General features: G+C 41.3%; 1 protein-coding gene across 2 annotated transcripts in view; it reads right to left on the bottom strand.

Moving 5' to 3' along the window:
* Nucleotides 1-20394, bottom strand: part of LOC126106855 (nuclear RNA export factor 1-like) — a 164029-nt gene extending 143635 nt beyond the window's left edge. The window contains exons 1-4 of one of the 2 annotated variants that reach the window (XM_049913250.1): nucleotides 19849-20394; nucleotides 19444-19760; nucleotides 18434-18536; nucleotides 18009-18346 (exon numbers count right to left, since the gene is read on the bottom strand). In XM_049913250.1, coding sequence (XP_049769207.1) covers nucleotides 18009-18346; nucleotides 18434-18536; nucleotides 19444-19760; nucleotides 19849-19919 — 829 coding nt within the window. In that variant the 5' untranslated portion in view covers nucleotides 19920-20394. Of the gene's footprint in view, nucleotides 1-18008; nucleotides 18347-18433; nucleotides 18537-19443; nucleotides 19761-19848 lie in introns of those variants that run through there. The other variant, XM_049913251.1, reaches the window with a different exon arrangement.
* Between the last annotated feature and the right edge of the window lie 935 nt (nucleotides 20395-21329).

Consider the following 21329-nt stretch of genomic DNA (forward strand, 5'->3'; position numbering starts at 1 on the left):
GTTTACAGCATCATGATGGTCGCGTCCGTGTTTGGCGACATCACGATGAACGCACATTGGAAGTGTGTATTCGTCATCGCCATACTGGCGTATCACCCGGCGTGATGGTAAGGGGTGCCATTGGTTACACATCTCTGTCACCTCTTGTTCGCATTAACGGCACTTTGAACAGTGGACATTACATTTCAAATGTGTTACGTCCCGTGGCTCTACCCTCCATTCGACCCCTGCAAAACCCTACATTTCAGTAGGATAATGCACGACCGCATGTTGCAGGTCCTGTTCGGGTCTTTCTGGATACAGAAAATGTTCAACTGCTGCCCTGGCCAGCACATTCTCCAGATCTCTCACAAATTGAAAATGTCTGGTCAATGGTGGCCGAGCAACTGGCTCGTCACAATACGCCAGTCACTACTTTTGATGAACTGTGGTATCATGTTGAACCTGCATGGACAACTGTACCTGTTAGTGTTGTATTTTTGTTACTGCAGAATCCCACACTGTGCTAACTTGAAATCCACTAACCTATATTATTATTATTATTATTATTATTATTATTTTGTGCTGTCTTATTTTTACCACCTCTTTGACAATCGAGTCCCGTAACCCACTGGTGCTCCAAAGTCTTCGTTTGTTCAAAACCAAAGGTGTATTCCCTTTGGGAACTATGCTCTTTCACCACAGACAGAACACATCAGAAAGGCTCAACTAGAGCAGAGAGGCAAGTCCACAGTGGCAGAGCATAGCATCGACAAGGAAAACACCTCTGATTTTGAACAAATGAAGAAACTGTGCGGTGTCAACAGTTTCTCAACTGTCAAAGAGGCGGCAGAAATACATCTGCACAACCACTTAGTAAACCGAGATAGTGGGTTTCAACTCAGCACAGCATGGGATTCTGCAATTAGAAAAATATCAGACGAATGATCTGTTTTGAAGGCGGTGGCATCTGCAAACAGAATGAACAGACCACGACTCGATGCTAACACCAGGGCCCGCGATGCATTCCCCCACCTGCTTCTGGAGGCTCAATTGGCTTGTCCACAGATGAGGTCAGCAGTCAGGCAGCTATATAGATAGGCAGAACACAGCATCCACCGCTTTGTCTGAAGATGACGGGTACATAACTCATTGAAATGTGACAAGATGACGCCACCATTCGGGTGATCACCCAAGAATATTTTATCAGTAGAATTCTTGTTTCAAACTGGTAAAGCGATAGAGAGTAACGACTATCAAATAAATTTTTTATGAAAAATTTTTAAAACGTGATATGATTTGAATCTTCATAGTCTCACAGTGTATTACTTCACCCATAAAAATTGCAGAAATTCAGGCATAACCAAATTTTGACTCCTGCTAACATTGCAGTTTATGGTAACACCGATCGCATCCTGGGACATGGCCATGATTCACAAGCTTCACATCCAGACCTGCACCTACTACCAGACAACTATCATCATCCTGGGCACACCAATGGTGTCCTAAATGCTGTGGTACACAGGACGCACTTGAATGTTGATAAAGACTATCTACAGCAAGAGCTTTTCCATCTCAAAACAGTTTTTGAAGATAATGGCTGTCCCCCGTGGAAGATTTGCAAGGTATTGCAATCAAACCAAAGGTGCACATCCCAGCTCGAGAGCTGAAGAGGAAAGGTTCCATGGCATCCCCACCCTTCATACGGAATCTTTTTTTTTAAATAGGCTGTTTACTCTCTAAATATAAAGTCAAAATAATTTCCCTGCCAGCACCACAGATTGCCATACTCGATGGCTCTGTATTGGATGACTTAATTCTACGAAAGGCAGGAGTGTATACGATTACCTGTCACTGTGATTTGTCATACATCACATATAAAGTTCGAGAATGTTGCTCAGAACATCGATGCTACTCCCACTTGCTACAACTTGATAAATCTACAGCAGCCAAGCACTATATATTGGTGAATCACGCTTCGGACCGCTAGAATACATTTTACTATCTGTTTCATCCTTCTGGGATTCAGTTTCCAGGAAAGCTATTGAAATATGATTGATAAATGATTTAATAAATCGTTTTAACCTTGACAAAACGTCATGGGGCACTGGCAATAATTAACTCTCACAAGTGATGGTATTGTCCCCGTCAACAGAATTCATGAAATGGCATCCGTCACAGAGCATGTCATAGTAGCTTATACGTCTGCTACCCATGCCATAGTTATTCCGCAATAATTTTACACGTTATTCACACACACTTGGCTCACCATACCAACGTATAAAGTGGATGGGAGCTTTTTACTGCCAGTCTTTTAAGCTCACTATGTACATGGCTGAACAAGATATCACCAGCAGGCACACTTTGGTTACAGCTGAATTCCCAGCACTTTCTGGATGGATGACATGATTGTTTCCTTTGAGCTGCAACATGTGCTTAGCATTCATAGACTGGGCATGTTCTGCACCATTATATGAACAACAGTCATCACAAACAAAACATTATTCATGTTAGCCCTTGTCATCACAACAGATGGGTCACTCTTGGCCAGGGTCTGAGGTCTCTGTATGTCCGTCTTCTCAGAGATGGTTTCAGCACTCAGCTGTTGACTGCAAGATGTCAAATCAAACACCTTTCAACTGTCGAGTTTCCAAATGTACACTCCTGGAAATGGAAAAAAGAACACATTGACACCGGTGTGTCAGACCCACCATACTTGCTCCGGACACTGCGAGAGGGCTGTACAAGCAATGATCACACGCACGGCACAGCGGACACACCAGGAACAGCGGTGTTGGCCGTCGAATGGCGCTAACTGCGCAGCATTTGTGCACCGCCGCCGTCAGTGTCAGCCAGTTTGCCGTGGCATACGGAGCTCCATCGCAGTCTTTAACACTGGTAGCATGCCGCCACAGCGTGGACATGAACCGTATGTGCAGTTGACGGACTTTGAGCGAGGGCGTATAGTGGCCATGCGGGAGGCCGGGTGGACGTACCGCCGAATTGCTCAACACGTGGGGCGTGAGGTCTCCACAGTACATCGATGTTGTCGCCAGTGGTCGGCGGAAGGTGCACGTGCCCGTCGACCTGGGACCGGACCGCAGCGACGCACGGATGCACGCCAAGACCGTAGGATCCTACGCAGTGCCGTAGGGGACCGCACCGCCACTTCCCAGCAAATTAGGGACACTGTTGCTCCTGGGGTATCGGCGAGGACCATTCGCAACCGTCTCCATGAAGCTGGGCTACGGTCCCGCACACCGTTAGGCCGTCTTCCGCTCACGCCCCAACATCGTGCAGCCCGCCTCCAGTGGTGTCGCGACAGGCGTGAATGGAGGGACGAATGGAGACGTGTCGTCTTCAGCGATGAGAGTCGCTTCTGCCTTGGTGCCAATGATGGTCGTATGCGTGTTTGGTGCCGTGCAGGTGAGCACCACAATCAGGACTGCATACGACCGAGGCACACAGGGCCAACACCCGGCATCATGGTGTGGGGAGCGATCTCCTACACTGGCCGTACACCACTGGTGATTGTCGAGGGGACACTGAATAGTGCACGGTACATCCAAACCGTCATCAAACCCATCGTTCTACCATTCCTAGACCGGCAAGGGAACTTGCTGTTCCAACAGGACAATGCATGTCCGCATGTATCCCGTGCCACCCAACGTGCTCTAGAAGGTGTAAGTCAACTACCCTGGCCAGCAAGATCTCCGGATCTGTCCCCCATTGAGCATGTTTGGGACTGGATGAAGCGTCGTCTCACGCGGTCTGCACGTCCAGCACGAACGCTGGTCCAACTAAGGCGCCAGGTGGAAATGGCATGGCAAGCCGTTCCACAGGACAACATCCAGCACCTCTACGATCGTCTCCATGGGAGAATAGCAGCCTGCATTGGTGCGAAAGGTGGATATACACTGTACTAGTGCAGACATTGTGCATGCTCTGTTGTCTGTGTCTATGTGCCTGTGGTTCTGTCAGTGTGATCATGTGATGTATCTGACCCCAGGAATGTGTCAATAAAGTTTCCCCTTCCTGGGACAATGAATTCATGGTGTTCTTATTTCAATTTCCAGGAGTGTATTTTATTTGACTATTTTACATTTGTGTTTGACTGTATATTAAAATGGATCAACATAGTTTCCTGGTTATGCCTTGAGTGCAACATTTGCCACAATAGCTGAATGGTCAGCACGACAGACTGCCATCCTAAGGGGCCTGGGTTCGATTCCCGGCTGGGTCAGGGATTTTCTCCACTCAGGGACTGGGTGTTGTGTTGTCTTCATCATCATTTCATCCCCATCCGGCGCGCAGGTTGCCCAATGTGGCATCGAATGTAATAAGACCTGCACCGAGGCAGCCGGACCTGCCCCGTGAGGAGCCTCCAGGCCAATGACGCCAAACACTCATTTCCATTTCCACTGAGTGCAACACTTTCAAGTGTACTGTACATATGAGACACCATTCTATGAGCAATACATAATTGTAGTCTGTGACTGTCTTACTTCTCGCTAACAATTTCATATACTAAACATGAAATGACACACAATAATGTTTTTACTGATCTTGAACATGTACAAGAATATTTATTTACACATATTTTTTACTTGTTGTGTAATGTCACTTTTCTAGGCAGCACTACAATCATGACATTACCATTTTTCGAATTATACAGATGATGTTAGTTTTTTGCAGCTTCCTAGTTTTTTCACAAGTCCTGTGTGATGTAGGTTAATGTTGCCTTAACCTACTTACTTGCTTACCTTTATTCTTCAACTTGTAACCACAATAGTTGCTACACTACATTGGTTGCATTATGGTGTCAGTGTTGCGAATTCTTCGCTCTTTACATTGACGACTGTTTGTTTTACGCAACTACAAGTTTTATTAGTTGACATGGGTGTTTATACAGATTGCACACCTGAACCTTAAATGCCTTGATAATACCCGACACAGTGTTTTGGTATATTCCTTGATACCCCCTTTCTCTTCCCTTGCTTAACAGCTAGATGACATATAGAACAATGCAATTTTGGTTGTTCCGATTGTAACAAGTGACTTTCTAATGTACTGCGTATGTATCGCAGTACTTTTCTTTAGACTTACTTCATTGCTTATGGTTTGGTACATTTCACCCAGCCACATGCCTGCTTACCAGCAGAGTTATCACTTTTTTGATAATGTTGGTTATGCCTTTTCCATATATTTCAATACTTACTGCCTAGTGGGAAATTGTCGCAGTATAGTTTGGATCACCAGAAATGTTTTATTAAATAAGTTGCATCTTATGAGTTCATGATCGATAAATTTCATTGCTGTATTTTTATACTCTCCTTTTATTAGTTATTAGTAGTATATGAAACATGATGATATAGTTAGTTATGGGGCTGACCTCCAGTAAGTGGTATGTGTTTCGCTAGTATATGATGGCATTGTGTTTCACTAGTATATGATGGCATGTAATCAAATGTTTTATCTTCAGTCTGTACTCATCAGTATATGAATATACTGTTTTACTCCAGTTGTTTCACGGGCACTGTATTAGCATTATACTGTGATTATCTATGCATAATATGCAATATTGACCTCCATTTAGTAGGTTCCTTTTTTACGATAACAACGTATATACTTTGCTCACTAGTTTAAGTTAATACAGTGTGCAACTATTCTCTTCTTTTATTCCTTAATTTACCTGTAACTTTATATAACTCCCTGTACTGGTTGGTATTCTTATGTTATTACATATTACCACTGTATACGACACTTACACCCCCTCCCCCTTTTTTGTTATCTATTTCATACTGGTACCACTGTTGTCTGTACATAGGGTCCGTAGATGGCGTAGTAAATCACCAAAACTGGTAGCCAAATAAAATAAGTCTGTAAATTAGATGGCTGAAAGGTGTTTGATTTGACATCCTAAAGCGTGTGAGGGATCCATCACCCCTGCAATCCATTCCTTCTTTTCCCTGGTGAAGGAACCAACAGTTTCAGAAGCTATGATAGTTCATTCCAGTCGTGCGTGTGCGTGTGCGTGTGTGTGTGTGTGTGTGTGTGTGTGTGTGTCAATCAACAATACTGGAGTTTTGTGCATAAACCATTTCGCAGGTGCATTATTTGTAGTGACTTGCCAAAATTAATTTTTTTTGTATCATATTAGAATTATGATCAACTACTTTTTTTACAGTTATTTTGTGATTTAGGACCAAAAACTTTGGCAGTATGTACAGGGTAATTGTAATTACAGTTAAACTTTCAAAACGCTGTAGGTATAACACCACTGGTCAGAATGATGTCAAATTGCAACGGAATATTATCGGAGAAGGGGGTAAACATATGGCAGAAGAAAAACAATGTGTGAAAATTGATCAAGAGACAGTGCTGTATGTGTCAGAATAAGTAAATGAAAACACGTCATGTACATGACCTATTGAAGTTGGTATAAACATGCCGGGTACAAGGATTATCCTTCTTTTGTGCCTGCAACGTTCACTGTGACTGTCTCAATGCAGGATCGCGCTCTGCTTGTAAAGCTGTATTACAAGAACGATGACACATGTCGCTCTGCAGAAGTTCCAGATACTGAAGGGTTTGAAAAAAGATGTCTATCCGAAGACTGCCGTGGGTCTGGAGAAAATGACTCTGAAATTCGATAAGACGTGTTCTTTGGGCGTGCAATGTGGAAGAGGGAGGGAATGAACTGACTCGACGTCAATGGAAGCAGTGGCCACAGCTATGAAGGAGGAGATGAGTGGCGGCGTGCAAACGTGTAGTGCATACAGAATCGCACGAACATTGGACACACCCGTGAGCACGGTGCATAAAATCCTATGAAACATTCTTCTTTGTTATCCATTTAAAATTACCCATGTGCACGAGTTGCTTCCTGTTGACCTACCAGTAAGAGACCTTTGCTTTAGAATTTCTTGCTCGCATGGAATTGGACAATGATTGGCCATGGGAGATATTGTGGACAGACGAAGCCCACTTCCATCTGACAGGATATGTCAATACACAGAATTGTTGAATTTGGGGAAAGGAAAATCCGCACGCAAATCAATCAATACCACTTCATCCTGAGAAGGTCACTGTGTGGTGTTCATTTACGGCATTTATGATAGGGCCATATTTTTTCGAAGAGACAGGTGATTCTGGTCCTGTTACCTGTACCGTCACTGGCAAGTGCTATGTGTGTCTTTTGTGCAACCACGCCATTCCAGCTCTCCAACAGCAAGCATGTGTGCATGGGGTCATTTTTATTCAAGATGGTGCACCTCTGCACACTGCAACAATTATCAGCTGCCATTTCCCTACAGCCTGGCTGTCCCGATCACCTGATCTTAATCCGTGTGACTTCTGGCTGTAGGGTTATCTGAAAGATGTTGTGTTCAGTATTTTGACTGCAAACTTAGCTGCACTGAAGGCACACATTGCGCAACACATTCTGAACATGACCCTGGAAACACTTTGATCAGTTGTCGAACATGCTGTTTCTCGATTTCAACTTGTTGCAGAAAACGGTGGACAGCATATGAACATGTTTTGCGCCAGTCATACGAAAATCAATAATCCAATTTGATTTTGATTGATGCTTTTTATGTGGTTTTTGGCCTCAGGGCAATTAAAAACCAATTTTTCCCACCCGATATGGTACGACCTTGCTGTGGTGGATGTGCTGATGTAACTAACACTATCCCACCTGTACACTCATGCACACTGAGTAGCACAGTTTGTTTAACGTCAAACATACACCTTTGGCATTGTTGTAGGATTCATTTGTCATTTGTAGTCTACCACTATTTAATTATGATGCTTACATTGTCATCTATTGCTACATTTTGTAACAATTTATTTTTCTTCTGCCATATGTTTTCCCCCTCCTCCGATAATATTCTGTACCAATTTGACGTCATTCTGACCAGTGCTGTTATTTTTACAACAGTTTGAAAGTTTAACTTTAATTATAATCACTCTGCATATCCCACACGCCTCTCTTGTGACCTGTTATAATGTCACAAGTCAATATACAATAGCATTTAATGCACTACTTTGCAGTACGACTCGTAGCTTTGGAATTAATGTTGGTGATAGAAACAGCCGCTTGTATCTTAGTGCAACTCATTCGCACCTGTCGCTAGCCTAGCCATGGGAAGCGGTACCTGTGTCAATTCGAACGACAGAATATTGAAGCCCTTAAGAATCTAAATAAACTATATTAAATATTATTCAATTTAGTTAAAAGTCTATATACTGCCCTTTGTTATTAAAAAGAAGATTGTACAAAAATCTCAGCTTTCCAGCTGGGATACTTTCAGAGTTAGGGAAAATTGCCTAAAACACCCCAAACCAACACCTGTAAGATTAAAGTCAGTTAGGATTCATAACAGTTTGTCTTTTAGTATAATTTGGAATCATTACTGACGGTCACAAAATGGCAGAACAATTTACTTAGATTTTCATAAATAAAAAAAATTTTAACTACTTTTCATTTTTCGTAATATACAATTCAGAAAAGATTATTATATAGTTAATATGCTGTGGCATGAGCAATTGAGAATGAGTGAGAGTGTGTATGTGGGACATACATAAAGATCAGTATAATATGATGTGTCATGGGAAAGCTGTGCTGTGTTATCTCCACCTTGCTGATGGCGTATGTCCAAGGGTACTTGATTTTGTAAGATGGCAGCCAGAATAGTCGTTTGTAGAGTAATAGTTTTTTAAAGTTATTTCAAGATTAGTTTTCTTTTTGTTTGGTGGTGTTAAACATTTTATTAATATTTGCATGATGAAGTGACGTAAATGCATTGTGAATAATGATTGGCGTAGGACAGTTTTAGCAGGAAAATGATCTCTAAGGACTGTTTTGATTGGTTGGTCACTTTGTATGTGGTTGGTCATTTTGAACAACCAATCAGAGTTAAGCATTTCCCATACAATGGAAGTAGTTATAGGCTCTGGAAGGAACAGCATTAGTCAGTCCCTAGTCAGCTATCGGACGTTCAGGTCGTGTTGAACACTTGCGTCTTTATTATGTGCAAAATGAAGAAATACTTGGCTTCTCGCATCCAGATTTAGTGGCCGTAATATCAGTTGCATCTACGGGCAGTTTTGTGAAGTTTGGAAATTTTTGGATCGTTTTGTTGGAAAGAGAACCGCATGTGAACTTTTAGCCTTTGTAAAATTCCGTGTGGCATGTTTCATATTCGTCTATGGAATATTTCGTGAGCAATTTCTTTATTAGATATCCACTGAAAAAGGACCGAATGTGAAACTCGTATATTGTGGCAGAGTAATGACTTTAAATTGCCTAATAATTCGGGTCGGACTGAAGTACATTCTTGACTGCCTTGTGTGTGTACGAGGTTGTATGGACTGTGAGCTGAGGACAGCAATATTATTCGTGAATTAAGGCTGATGGCAAGTTTTATTTTGAACCTAAAGAAATAGAAGAACTTGTTGCAGAATTTTGACATTTTTCTAAAGAGATGAATCAATCGCCCTCCACCCGAAAATTGTTATAAGATATTACAGGATAGTTTGTACAGACTTTGCAAACATAAGTATTAACATTGCTTTTAACACCACCTGAACAGTATCTACATGTGTACAGAAACGGGGTGGTGATCAGACGCCATACTGAAGTATGGTGTAACTTGTGTAGTGCACAGTATGACAAGAGATAGTGATCAAACATTTACACACAACATTTCTAACCCACCCCACTGCACTGTTATTCTGGTTGCAAGTGTGTTTCCACAGCAGAAGCAATGCAATCTTTTCCACATTTTCTAAATGACAAAAATAATGAGCTTAAAAAACTTGTTGTTGCATTAGTTTTCAATCACCTGATAGTGAACTACCACAAGGTGTCAGGTACATCCAAGGCGATGACATATTCCCAAAAGCTTTCTAAACCCTTTAAGTTGGTGGTAAACAAGCTTCCCAAGGACCACGAAAGACATCAAGTTTGTGGTACGTGTATGTCCCAATCCCCCCCATGAGAAACCACTACTGTGGTAAGTACACTTTCCAAGAACCTTTAAAACTACATTACTTGGTGGATGTATGCTTCCCACACCCCTAAAAACTATATTTTACAACAAACAGAAACTACAGCTGGTGCAGTGGGCTACCACTACATGTCAGGAATGTACAGAAGCATTTACATACACTCACAAACACAGTAAAGAAATACAGTTAGTGGTAAGTGTACCCCTCACAAGCTGCCAAAAGGTTAAAGATAAGTAGTGGCCAGCCATTCTGTCTCCTTGTACTTTTATTCACGATGTGTCGTAATTAATTGTATAAACACACACAGTTGAAAGTACATGAAGCTACAAGCAGAAAAGTCTCAGTAAACAAAGATCCGAAAACAAACCATTACAAACTAATAGCTAGTTACCAGCCACCATTGACCTCATTCTGCATAAATGCCATCCCAGTTAGGAAAAGGTAACAATACTGTGCAACAATAAAAAAAAAGTTATAAGAGAGAGTTTGCTAGAGGTGCAGGAGTGCTGAATGAACATAACAGTTATATTAATGTACCTTTAGTTAAAAGAGGTGTTCAAAGTGTCATCCTTGAAGCCAGAGTCAGATCTGAACCCGTCGCCACAATGAGTTTCGAATCCTTTCAAATACGCCTGGATCATTTTGAAATTCTTGGCTCTGAACCAACCATGTTCACGAGAATGGCTTATGTTACACCTTTAAGATGGCCACAAACACAGAAATCTGTGTTGTTCAGATCAGGTCATCTTTTGAGGTCATGACACAGGACCTCCTCGCCCAATCCACCAGTGGCCATATTGGCGCATTAGATGTCATCTCACCATAGTAGGCAAATGCGCCGGTGCCCCATTAGCATGTACTACATCCTCTGGGGAACATCCGCCAGCAAGCCTGCAAGATGATGCCAAAGAAACTGAACGTAATTCAGTACATCGAGTTAGTTTGCTAATGTGTCCAGCCCAATAAGATGGTCACCTAATACCCCTGCATCACTCATGTAGAGACTCATGCACAGCATGTGGGTTGGAGCCTAGATGATTCCAAACGTGAGAATTGTGATAATTAAACACATTGTCATGAGTGGACTCCACTTCGTCAGTAAATAACATGTTATTGTCAAATTTAGGGTTGCCCATAGCTTGTTGTTGCATCCACTAACACAACATTAATAAAGAAACAAAGTCCGCCTCACAAATACAGAACTCACTGGAGGTGGTAAGGTGCATTGAATCACAATTAGTTATTCTCCAAACACGATTGCCAGGAATTAGTGCAGCAAGTTCCCTTGCCAAGACAGGGTGTATACGTGGACAAGGAAAAAAAATTCCTGGATTTTTCCTGGATTTCCCGGTTAACAATACACTTTCTCCCAGGTGAAAATACACTTTTTCTGTGTTAAGTGACAGTATACTCTTCTCGGCACTGTAAAACTCATCAATTCTTTGAATGTTTATGTTTTTATATACCGACATTTTGAAAGACCTTTGATGTGCAGCAACATGTATGCTGCATATTTCCGTATTACGAAGGTATAAATTTGAATTCCACCGCATGTCACTTTCCGAAGCATTGCAGTCGAGTTTGCGAGGCGCTTCTGTAAGCCAGTCATAGCTCACTGTCACGTGATCTCGCCAGCTGATGACAGCACGGACACGTGATAAGTAAGCCAATAGCAAGATCACTCTTTAGTAGCGTGAACACACAATTAAGAAAAGTTCATGGTTTAATTTAATATACATAGCATTCACATATAATATTGGTCTCTAAGATTAATAAGCTGGAAGAGATGCTAAGCTTCCACATATAATGTTGATCTTTTTCGCGCGTGTTACATTTTAAGATACATCACATAAATGTGCCAGTAAAATTTTTAATAACGACGTAAATGTTTGATCTTATGGGTTCGAAATTCTTCTGAATGGTCGTCCTCAAAGATCTGATTTTTAAATGAGAGTCAAACGTTTTGTGATTTAAGTAATTCATCGTACATTCTCGCACATATTTAATCTTGCGTTAAAGGAAATTTGGTTTGAATGTAACGCCATTCGCAATATTTTCCCGCGACCTGTTAGAAATATGTTCGTTTCAGCAGTTGGAAGAAAGCGCCAGATAATAGGCGTCACCGCGCTTACGCAGCTACGATGACTCAGGAAGCCCATATGTTCGTACGTGTAAAACATTAAAAGATCTTACATTATGTCGTACAAGAAACAAGACATCAGAGGATACTTCAAGAGCATCGGAATTTCGTGAACCATGCTAAAAGCATAATTCGGCTTAAAATGCACATTCATATGTCCAGATTCGTATGTAAATTTTCTTGGAGTACCAGTACTTTATTATCTCATGTTTGGTTCTTTATTATGGCACAATGCCATACGTGCACTTGAAAGGCAGCGAACAGTTGAAACTAGCCAATAGTGTGAAATTAAACACTTCGTTTCAAATAAAACAGAAAAGATTAATGAAAGCCAAATCTCTTTAGCAAACCAACAAAAATAACTTCATTGTTCTACAAGGCAATTAATGCTTGACTGTCAGGAAGGTGGAAATAAAATCTAAAACTAGTAACATATTTTAGCCTTCCGTAATTATGCGAACGTATTTTAATTCATTTGATAACTCCGTTTGCTATCATTTAACGTGAGAGCAATAAAACTAAGAGGGAACAACAAAATCACTGAACGTAAATACAGGTCACGTGGAGACAATCCATCTCCCCACAACTCAGACTGTTCTGGGCATCAGCGCCAGACTTACTATGTTTCCGAACCGGGGCAATATTAAGTAGTGGCGCCCAGCCGTACTTCTGTAACCAGAAGCGAAAGAAGGTACTACTCATATACGACTCAACTGCGCATGCGCAAACCCCCCCCCCCCCCTCCCCCACTGCTCAAACGAATCTAATTTTAACAGTTGTCACGTCACGGTCATCGGAGGCAGTTTGTTGTTAGGAAGCATTGCATAGTCTTCCTAAAGCCTTTGATACACTTTGCTGTTGGCAGACGCTTGTATAAGCACTGTGTTTTATTGTTTTATACGGTGCATTTCCTTTGCAACTTAAATTTTATTTTCGTTTTTTTTCCTCTCGTTCATGTTTTGTTGCTGCAGTATTATTCTGCAATAGCGGGATACAATAATATCCTTTGTTAGAGTGTTGGTTCTTACCAGTCAAAATAAAAAAAAAATTAGCTGAAAACTAAAACAATGAAAAATTCCAGGAATTCTAAAAAATTCCCGGGTTTTTCCCGGTTTTCTCCCGGATGAAAAAATTCCCTGGTTTTTCCCGGATCTCCCGGGTCGTATACACCCTGCAAGAATACTGGTGTGTGTTTGATTGTTTCCAACACCACATATTCAAGAACAGGGGTAATTCAAGCTGGTCAACCCACTCCCACAGCTTGTGCAAAGCTCCTGTTTTCTCGGAGTGGTCGATGCACCCTCATAATCATTCCGGCCTCAGTGTGCCTTGGGCTAGAGCATGCTTCTTGGTACAAGCACTTACTCCCATGCATTGCTGTTAGTCCTGTTGTACACAAAATGCATACCCGCATAATCCTCGTTACTGGAATGAATAACATTACCACCAACACTCGTAAAACACAACAAACAAATGACACAAGTTGCACTCTGACTGTGTACTGTACTGTCATATCCATACTGGTTACAACTCCGTCTTGACAATGTAAACAAAGACGACATAAGAAGTGGGTGATAAGCAGAAAGTCCCAATTATCTTACAAATGGTTCATTTACGGACCTCCATTTATTGAGATCTTTTTGCTTCTAGTATTGTGTGCTTTCAACTGTACATATTTACACCATTAATTATGATACACCCTTCAAAATTCTTTACAGGCACTGATAACTCTCTGCTCTGCTCCGCTCCAACCATGTTAACTGGAATGGTTTATGTTACACTTGCAAGGTGGCCACAAACACAGAAATCAGTCTGGTTTAAACCATTAAAACAGCAACATCTGGAATGATAGCAAACAATGAAGTCTTACTTATTGTGTATGTATAGTATATTGGCAAGAATATGTGACTATATTTGTGATTTGGAAGAATACAGAATTACCACCTCTTGTGGCTCCAACAATTCTTATACCTCCATTGGGCACTGAGTCAAACTGAGCTCAGATGACAAAGGTATGTCATTCCAGACTGGTACAGCTCTACGCCAAGTTTATCAGTCGTAGGGCCTCACATGCAGTAGTGAGCTGGCCACTTAGCAACTCATGACCAAATGTTTCAGTGTGAGACAGAGCTGAAAAATGTGCTGGCAGGGAACCACCAAACACTCACTGCATTGGGGTAGATCAAGACAGTGTGAGTAATATGCTAACTTACGTTTTTCTGTTACATATACTGCATTCGCTAGACCTCAAAGATAGGGTCCATCCACCAATTTTTAAATGTCAGAAATGCAATGATTGCTGTCAAAATTACTGTCTGTGCAAACCATAAGTGATTGTATCTATGCTATAGCACGTCATACCATCGCACCAAGTGCTGGGTTTGATTAATGCAATCTGTTAATGTTAATTACACGTATAATGTTAATTACAGCTATAAGAGCTATACCGGGAAAACAGTGCATGAAAGACAGAGGCAGCTCACACTTCATTGTACTATACTGACTAACCATACATCATCATAAACATGAAACCTGAATGGATAAATTACTGTACTACACTTCATCATGATACCACATCAGGTGTGTTACATCTACAACTACATGGATACTCTGAAAATAACACTTAAGTTCCTGACAAGGGGTTTATCGAACCACCTTCACAATAAGTCTCTATTATACTGCTCTTTAACAATGCGTGGAAAAAATGAGCAACTATATCTTTCCCATATTTTATTATGATGATAGTTTCTCCCTCTGTAAGTCAATGTCAACAAAATATTTTCGCATTTCGAGGAGAAAGTTTGTGGCTGCTATGTTGTGAGAAGATACCGCCACAATGAGAAACACCTTGGTTTTAATGATGTCCACCCCCATCCTGTACCATGTCCGTGATACACTCACTCCTACTTTTCAATAATACAAAATGTGCTGCCTTTTTTTTTAACTTTCTTGATGTACTCCGTTAACACTATTTGGTAGGATCCCACACCGCACAGCGGTACTCTAACAGAGGATGGACAAGTGGTGTGTAGGCAGTCTCTTTAATAGATCTGTTGCATCTTCTGTGTGTTCTGCAAATAAAATGCACTGTCTGGTTCGCATTCCCCACAACATTTTCTGTGTGTTCTTTCCAATTTAAGTTGTTCCTAACCGTAATTTCTCAAAGACAATGGTCTATTGACACACAGTCTAGGCTTTTAGTTGAATTTAACGGCTTTAGATTTGATTGCTTTATCATGTAACCAAAGTTTAACGGATTCTTTTCAGCACTCATGTGGACGACCTCACATTCTTCATTATTTAGACTCAGTTCCAAATTTTTGCACCATACAGATATCTTTTCTAAATCTTTACAGATATCTTTTCTAAATCTTTACCAATTTGTTTTGATCTTCCGATGCCTTTACTAGATGATAAATGACAGCATCTTCCACAAACAACTAAATTGTTTATACAGATACGGACCAGCAGAGGGCCTATAACACTACTTTGGGGAATGTTTTACTCAACGACTTTCTGTCAGTTACCAAGAACTGTAACCTCTCTGACAATAAATCACAAATCCAGTCATACAACAGATAATATTCCATAAGCATGCAAACTGATTAGAAGCAACTCGAGAGGTGTCAAAATCCTTCTGGAAATCTAGAAATACAGAATCAATTTGAAATCCCTTGCCAATAGCATACGACACTTCATGTGAGTGAAGAGGTCATTGTGTTTCATAATAATGACGTCCACACTGACTGCATGCCAATAGACCATTGTCTTCAAAGTAATTCATAATGTTCATACACAAAATATGATCCAAAATACTGCCGCATATCAACATTAATGATATGGGCCTGTAATTTAGTGAATTATTCCTATTGCATTTCTTGAATATTGGTGTGACCTGTGCCACTTTCCAGTCTTTGGGTATGGATCTTATGTCGAGCTAGCGGTTGTAAATGACTTGAGTACAGAGCTACTGCATCAGCATACACTGAAAGGAACCTAACTGATATACAGGTTGGACCAGAAGACTTACATTTATTAAGTGTTTTAAGTTGCTTCACTACTCTGAGGATATCTTCTTCTAAGTTACTGATGTTGGCACTTCTTGATTCGAGAGATGGTCTCCACTCAACTATCAGAGATTTTGTTCAAAACTTATGTACATATTTAGTAAGTGGCTAATATAAGATTTAGAAATTTCTAGCTCAGCTAATGCAACACCAGCAAATCACATGGGAGAAAAATCAGCAAGCATGGTTCAGCTGGGCGAAAGTTGAGATTAACTTGTCATGTGTAAATACGTAACAAATTTACTCCTCTTACAGTTTAAGCTTCTGATGCAGTGCACATGAAAACATCTGACAGTTAAACAGTAATACGGAAGCGTCCGATCCCGCCCGTCTGCTTTGACCCATGACGTCACAGATGTGGCGGAAACAACCATAAACCACGATTCCAATATGGCGCATATAAAGTCATTATGTACACATTGTGAGGACGAATATACATCGAAAAACAAACACACACACTTTCCACAAGAAGCGTAATGACACTAACGGTACAAGTGCGGGAAATGGAGTGTTTCGGGTGGGGGCAAACTAAATATAAACAAATTTAGACGCACACCCCCATACAAAACTGCACAAAAAGACGAAAAAACCGACACCACAAAACTCCCCAAATACCACTAAACAATATCGTCTGGAATCGGACACTTCCCTTGACCTATATAGCTCAACAGCAGCTCCCGATCCCATACATTAGGATCAAACAGGTCCCTTGGCCTATATAGCTCAAAAACATCTCCTGATACCAACATACACAGCCACACATCTGGATCGAACACTTCCCTTGACCTAAGCACTTAATTTTATCCGTCATATCCATTCCTGAACAAAAACAACCAATTAATTTTACTAAAATTACCACACGACGTACAGCGAACACTAAATTAACCTTCACACAAAATCGTTAACTCACTGAAACGAATTCCACTACAAACACAGCTGACACACTAACAATTCTGGATAATGAGCAAATGCAAACTGAGCCCATTACAATTTTGGTAAACATTTTTGGAATACAGTGATCAATAGATTATTATATTTTGACTAAAGTTCAGTCTTGATCACACCATTTATGTTTCAATGATATGGGTTTCATTGTTTCATTGAAACAAATGGTGTGATCAAGACTGAACTTTAGTTAAAATATGAGCCCATTACACTGCACGAACGAAAACCCTGAACATACCACCAGAGAGCACAACAAACCACAACACGACGACATCTACAAACACGCCACACTCAAACCAAACTCCACGCCGTCATGACGTCACACACGACAACACCCTTACGTCACGGGTCAAAGCCGACGCGTGGGATCGGACGTTTCTGTCGACCCCTGGGTGTTGCACCTCTAACTTCGGAGGATCAGCAAACGCAAACTTGTCCAGGCACAAAGCTCGGTAAAAGTTAAGTATCAGACTTACTTGCATTATCCATTAAATAATACAGGTGTCCTGACTTCATTCAGTCACTTTAGTGTTTTATAACAAAAATGTATTACATGGGGCAATGTGCTTTTAACACAGCGCAAACACAGACTTAAAGCTACACTACGGATCACTTGCCACAATCCCAATTTCGCATTCACAATTGTTAGCATCACCTACCCGCAACCAAATTATCACCTTTCAACCTAATGTCAGCCTAGGGCTACACTACAGAAAAAGCCAAATATCAGAAAATGTAGAATTAGCAAAAGCATGTATAAAAATGTGCTTAATAGAAATAAGACACCTATAAAATTTTCATATGAATCTGGATTAAAACACTCTTTTACACTGTGACTCAAATAATGTTTGTTCAGCAGTTACCTGCACCTCCAGATCTGCTCGGCACAGTTGCTGATGAATTTTGGCATGGCACTGAAGACTGCATTACAGGTGTGTGATGTGACTGCGATGCCAGCTGTTGAACATTCTTCCCGGGGGGCTGTGCTTTTTCCTTAGACTGAAGCACTGGTGTGTGAGCTGACTTCAATGCCAGCTGCTGAATATTCTTCCCAGTGGGCTGTGTGTTGTTCGTTGGCTTTACCTGCTGATTCTTCTTTGGATTTTGCTGCACTATTGGTCGCTGGGCACACACATTCGTACCAGAGCTTTGTACATTCTTGCCAGGGCTTGGTCCATTCTTGCCAGACTTCATTACATGGCTATAAAACAGGCAGAATATAATCTTCTTTCTATATCATCATAAAAAAGAATCATATTAATAAACAACGTTAAAAATATACACATACTTGAAGTTAGCAGTGACAGGGTGAATTCCTTTATTATTAAGTCTCTTTGGTTTCTTCTTCTTTTTCTTCCTCATAGGCACTTCCATGTAATTTCCAGCTACACCTGGAAAACAGGGCACAAAATATAGTGACAGCTCACACCCCATTGTCTTAAACTGAATAATTTTATATCATCGTAAAAATTATCCTCGAATGAATAAATCACTATCCTACACTATGCTTCATTGTGTTTCCCTGTCAGATAATTTAATGTTACAGATTTTCTCCACTCAACTATTACAGATTACATTCAAAATTTCTGTATGAATCTGATAAATGAGTAATAGAAGACTCAGATATTTCTAGCTCAGCTAATGAGATACCAGTGAAGCATGTGATGAGAAAATCAGCAAGCATGGTTCAGTTGGACAAAAGTTGTGGAAATCTGAAACAAACTTATTCCTGTTACAGTTTAAGCTTCTGATGTAGTGCAGATGGAAGCATCTGAACATTAAACAGCCATTGCTCTCTTGGACCTTCCCCTCTTGAATTTCAGAGGGTCAGAAAATGGAAACTTTATCAGGCACAAAGCTTGGGAAAAGTTACGTACCGGGCTCATTTGCAGTACAATATATCATGCACCAAAACACTCGACGGAGACTTAGCCATTGTGTAATAGATGTGTTCTGACTTCACACAGCAATTTTAGCTTTCATAACAGAAACTGCTTTACATGTGGCATAGTAGTTTTAACAGGGCACAAACATGGTCATTAGGCTGGGCTACAGATCGGTTGCCAAAACCTTATTCCGCATTCACAGCAGTTGGCTTTGGGAACTGACAACCATATTTTCATCTTTCAACCTAATATCAATATCGGAAAACGCTAGAGAAAATGCAAATATTAGAAAATACAGACACAGCAAAAGAATGAACAGATATGAATGAGCTCACTATACAAGTTTTCATAGAAATCTGCATTAAAATATTCGTTTACAAAGAGGCTCTAATAAGGTCTGCACTGCAATTACCTGCTCCTCCAGATGTGGAAGGCACAAATACTGACGAAAGAGGATACGGCACCAATGACTGCAGCGTGTGAGCAGACTGTGCTGCCAGCTGCTGATTATTATTCCCGGTGACCTGCGTTTTCTGCTTTGGCTTTACCTTCTTTTTCTTCTTCGGATTTGCCGGCGCGATCGGTTGCTGGATGGAAACATTCGTGGCAGGGCTATGTACATTTGTGGCAGGGCTATGTACATTCGTGGCAGGGCTATGTACACTCGTGCCAGGTCTGTGTATGGTATTGCCAGAGCTCTGCACATTCTTGACAGATTTCATTTCATGGCTGCAAAATAGACAGAATATAAGCTTTTTGTTTATCTCATCAACAGAAAAGTACAATATTAAAACTACTGTTCATAAGATATAAATACTTGAAATCAGCGGTGACAGGGTGAATTCCTTGATTGTCCTCATGCCTCTTCGCCTTCCTCTTCCTCCCCATTGCCGCTTCAATATAAAGTCCTACAACTTTTGTATCCGATCACATTCGCCTCATTTCCGCGGGAAAATCACAGTTCAAACATACACACCTCCAGCAGGAATTTTACAACGCATCAACACACTGCAATAATAGCACGCTGAACTCTTTCCCCGCTCACCATACAAAATTAGGAAAACTGTGAGGTAGTTCTTCCACCTTGGCATTAAAAACTGATTCATACAGTATTGTACAGCTGCCCATATGTTTACCACGGAACTGTTCACACTCACAGACACCTTGAGAACAATTGCAGTCTGCTGTCCGCCACGACGCCCATAGATTAATTGTTTGTTTGATACTTTTGTTTTTAGACTTCGGTCCAATGATGACTTCCCTATTTTTTTCCTATATTGAATTTCGATTTCCCCCCCCAGAAACTACCCTCATTCATATGCTCAATGCTGTTATTTGATTTGTATATTCTTCACGTCCACGCGAAGCACTTTTTTTTATTTTTTTTTTATTATTATTTTTTTTTTTTTATTGAATTTCAATTCCCCCCCGAAGGGGGCGGGCTGGCAGCAGCTTAGGACGCCGCTCTTCAGCCTACAGATTTTGTGACAAAGAGCAGGAGAATAAATAATAATAAAAAACAGGCGATAAAATCGGGGACTTAGTGAGTAACAAGGAGAAAAGAAAATGGGGAAATTAAAACAAACAACAGAGTGATGATGAAGCGAATAAAAATACATACGGAGCAGACAGGGGAAAAAAAAAAAAAAAAAACAAAAAAAAACAAAAAAAAAAAAACACGGCGACAGTCTGGATTCTGTTCGCAAAATATATAAAATACACACCCAGCGACAGCATGGTTTCTGTTCGCAACACAACACTGAATAGTCACTAGAACACAGCACGAAAAAGGCGGCAAAGGTGACACCACAGTCGAGAGCAGGTGGGGGGAAACTGGACAGGAGATGGGAAAACAAAAAGGGGGGGAAAGGAGAGTAAAAGCGAAGGGGGGGGGGAACCGGGAAAGGAGCGGATGGAGGATGAGGACCCATAAGAGGGGTGGGGGGCAGACGCGACAGGGAGGGGGGTAGGCAGAGGAGGGGAATACAAAAGGACTGGGGGGGGAGAAGGGAGGTAGGGAGAGGTGTAGTGGGGAGGAAACAGGACGGAAGGGGGGGGGAGAGGGAGCCCAGGGAAAGGACAGAGGAAAGGAGGGGGAGGGAGGATCAGAGTTGATAGGAAGGATAAATGGAGGGAGAGAGGGCATCATCCGGGAGGGGGAGTTGACGGAAGCCACCTTGGGAAAGGAGATGGAGGGTGTAGAGATGGAGGGTAGGGGGGACACAACGGTGAAGACGGGGCAGGGGGCGAGGATGGGAGAGGAGAGGAGCAACCAGGGGGTGAGGGGGTTCAAGACGG

This window comes from Schistocerca cancellata, chromosome 10 (genome assembly GCF_023864275.1).
Source record: "Schistocerca cancellata isolate TAMUIC-IGC-003103 chromosome 10, iqSchCanc2.1, whole genome shotgun sequence".
Classification (NCBI taxonomy): domain Eukaryota; kingdom Metazoa; phylum Arthropoda; class Insecta; order Orthoptera; family Acrididae; genus Schistocerca; species Schistocerca cancellata.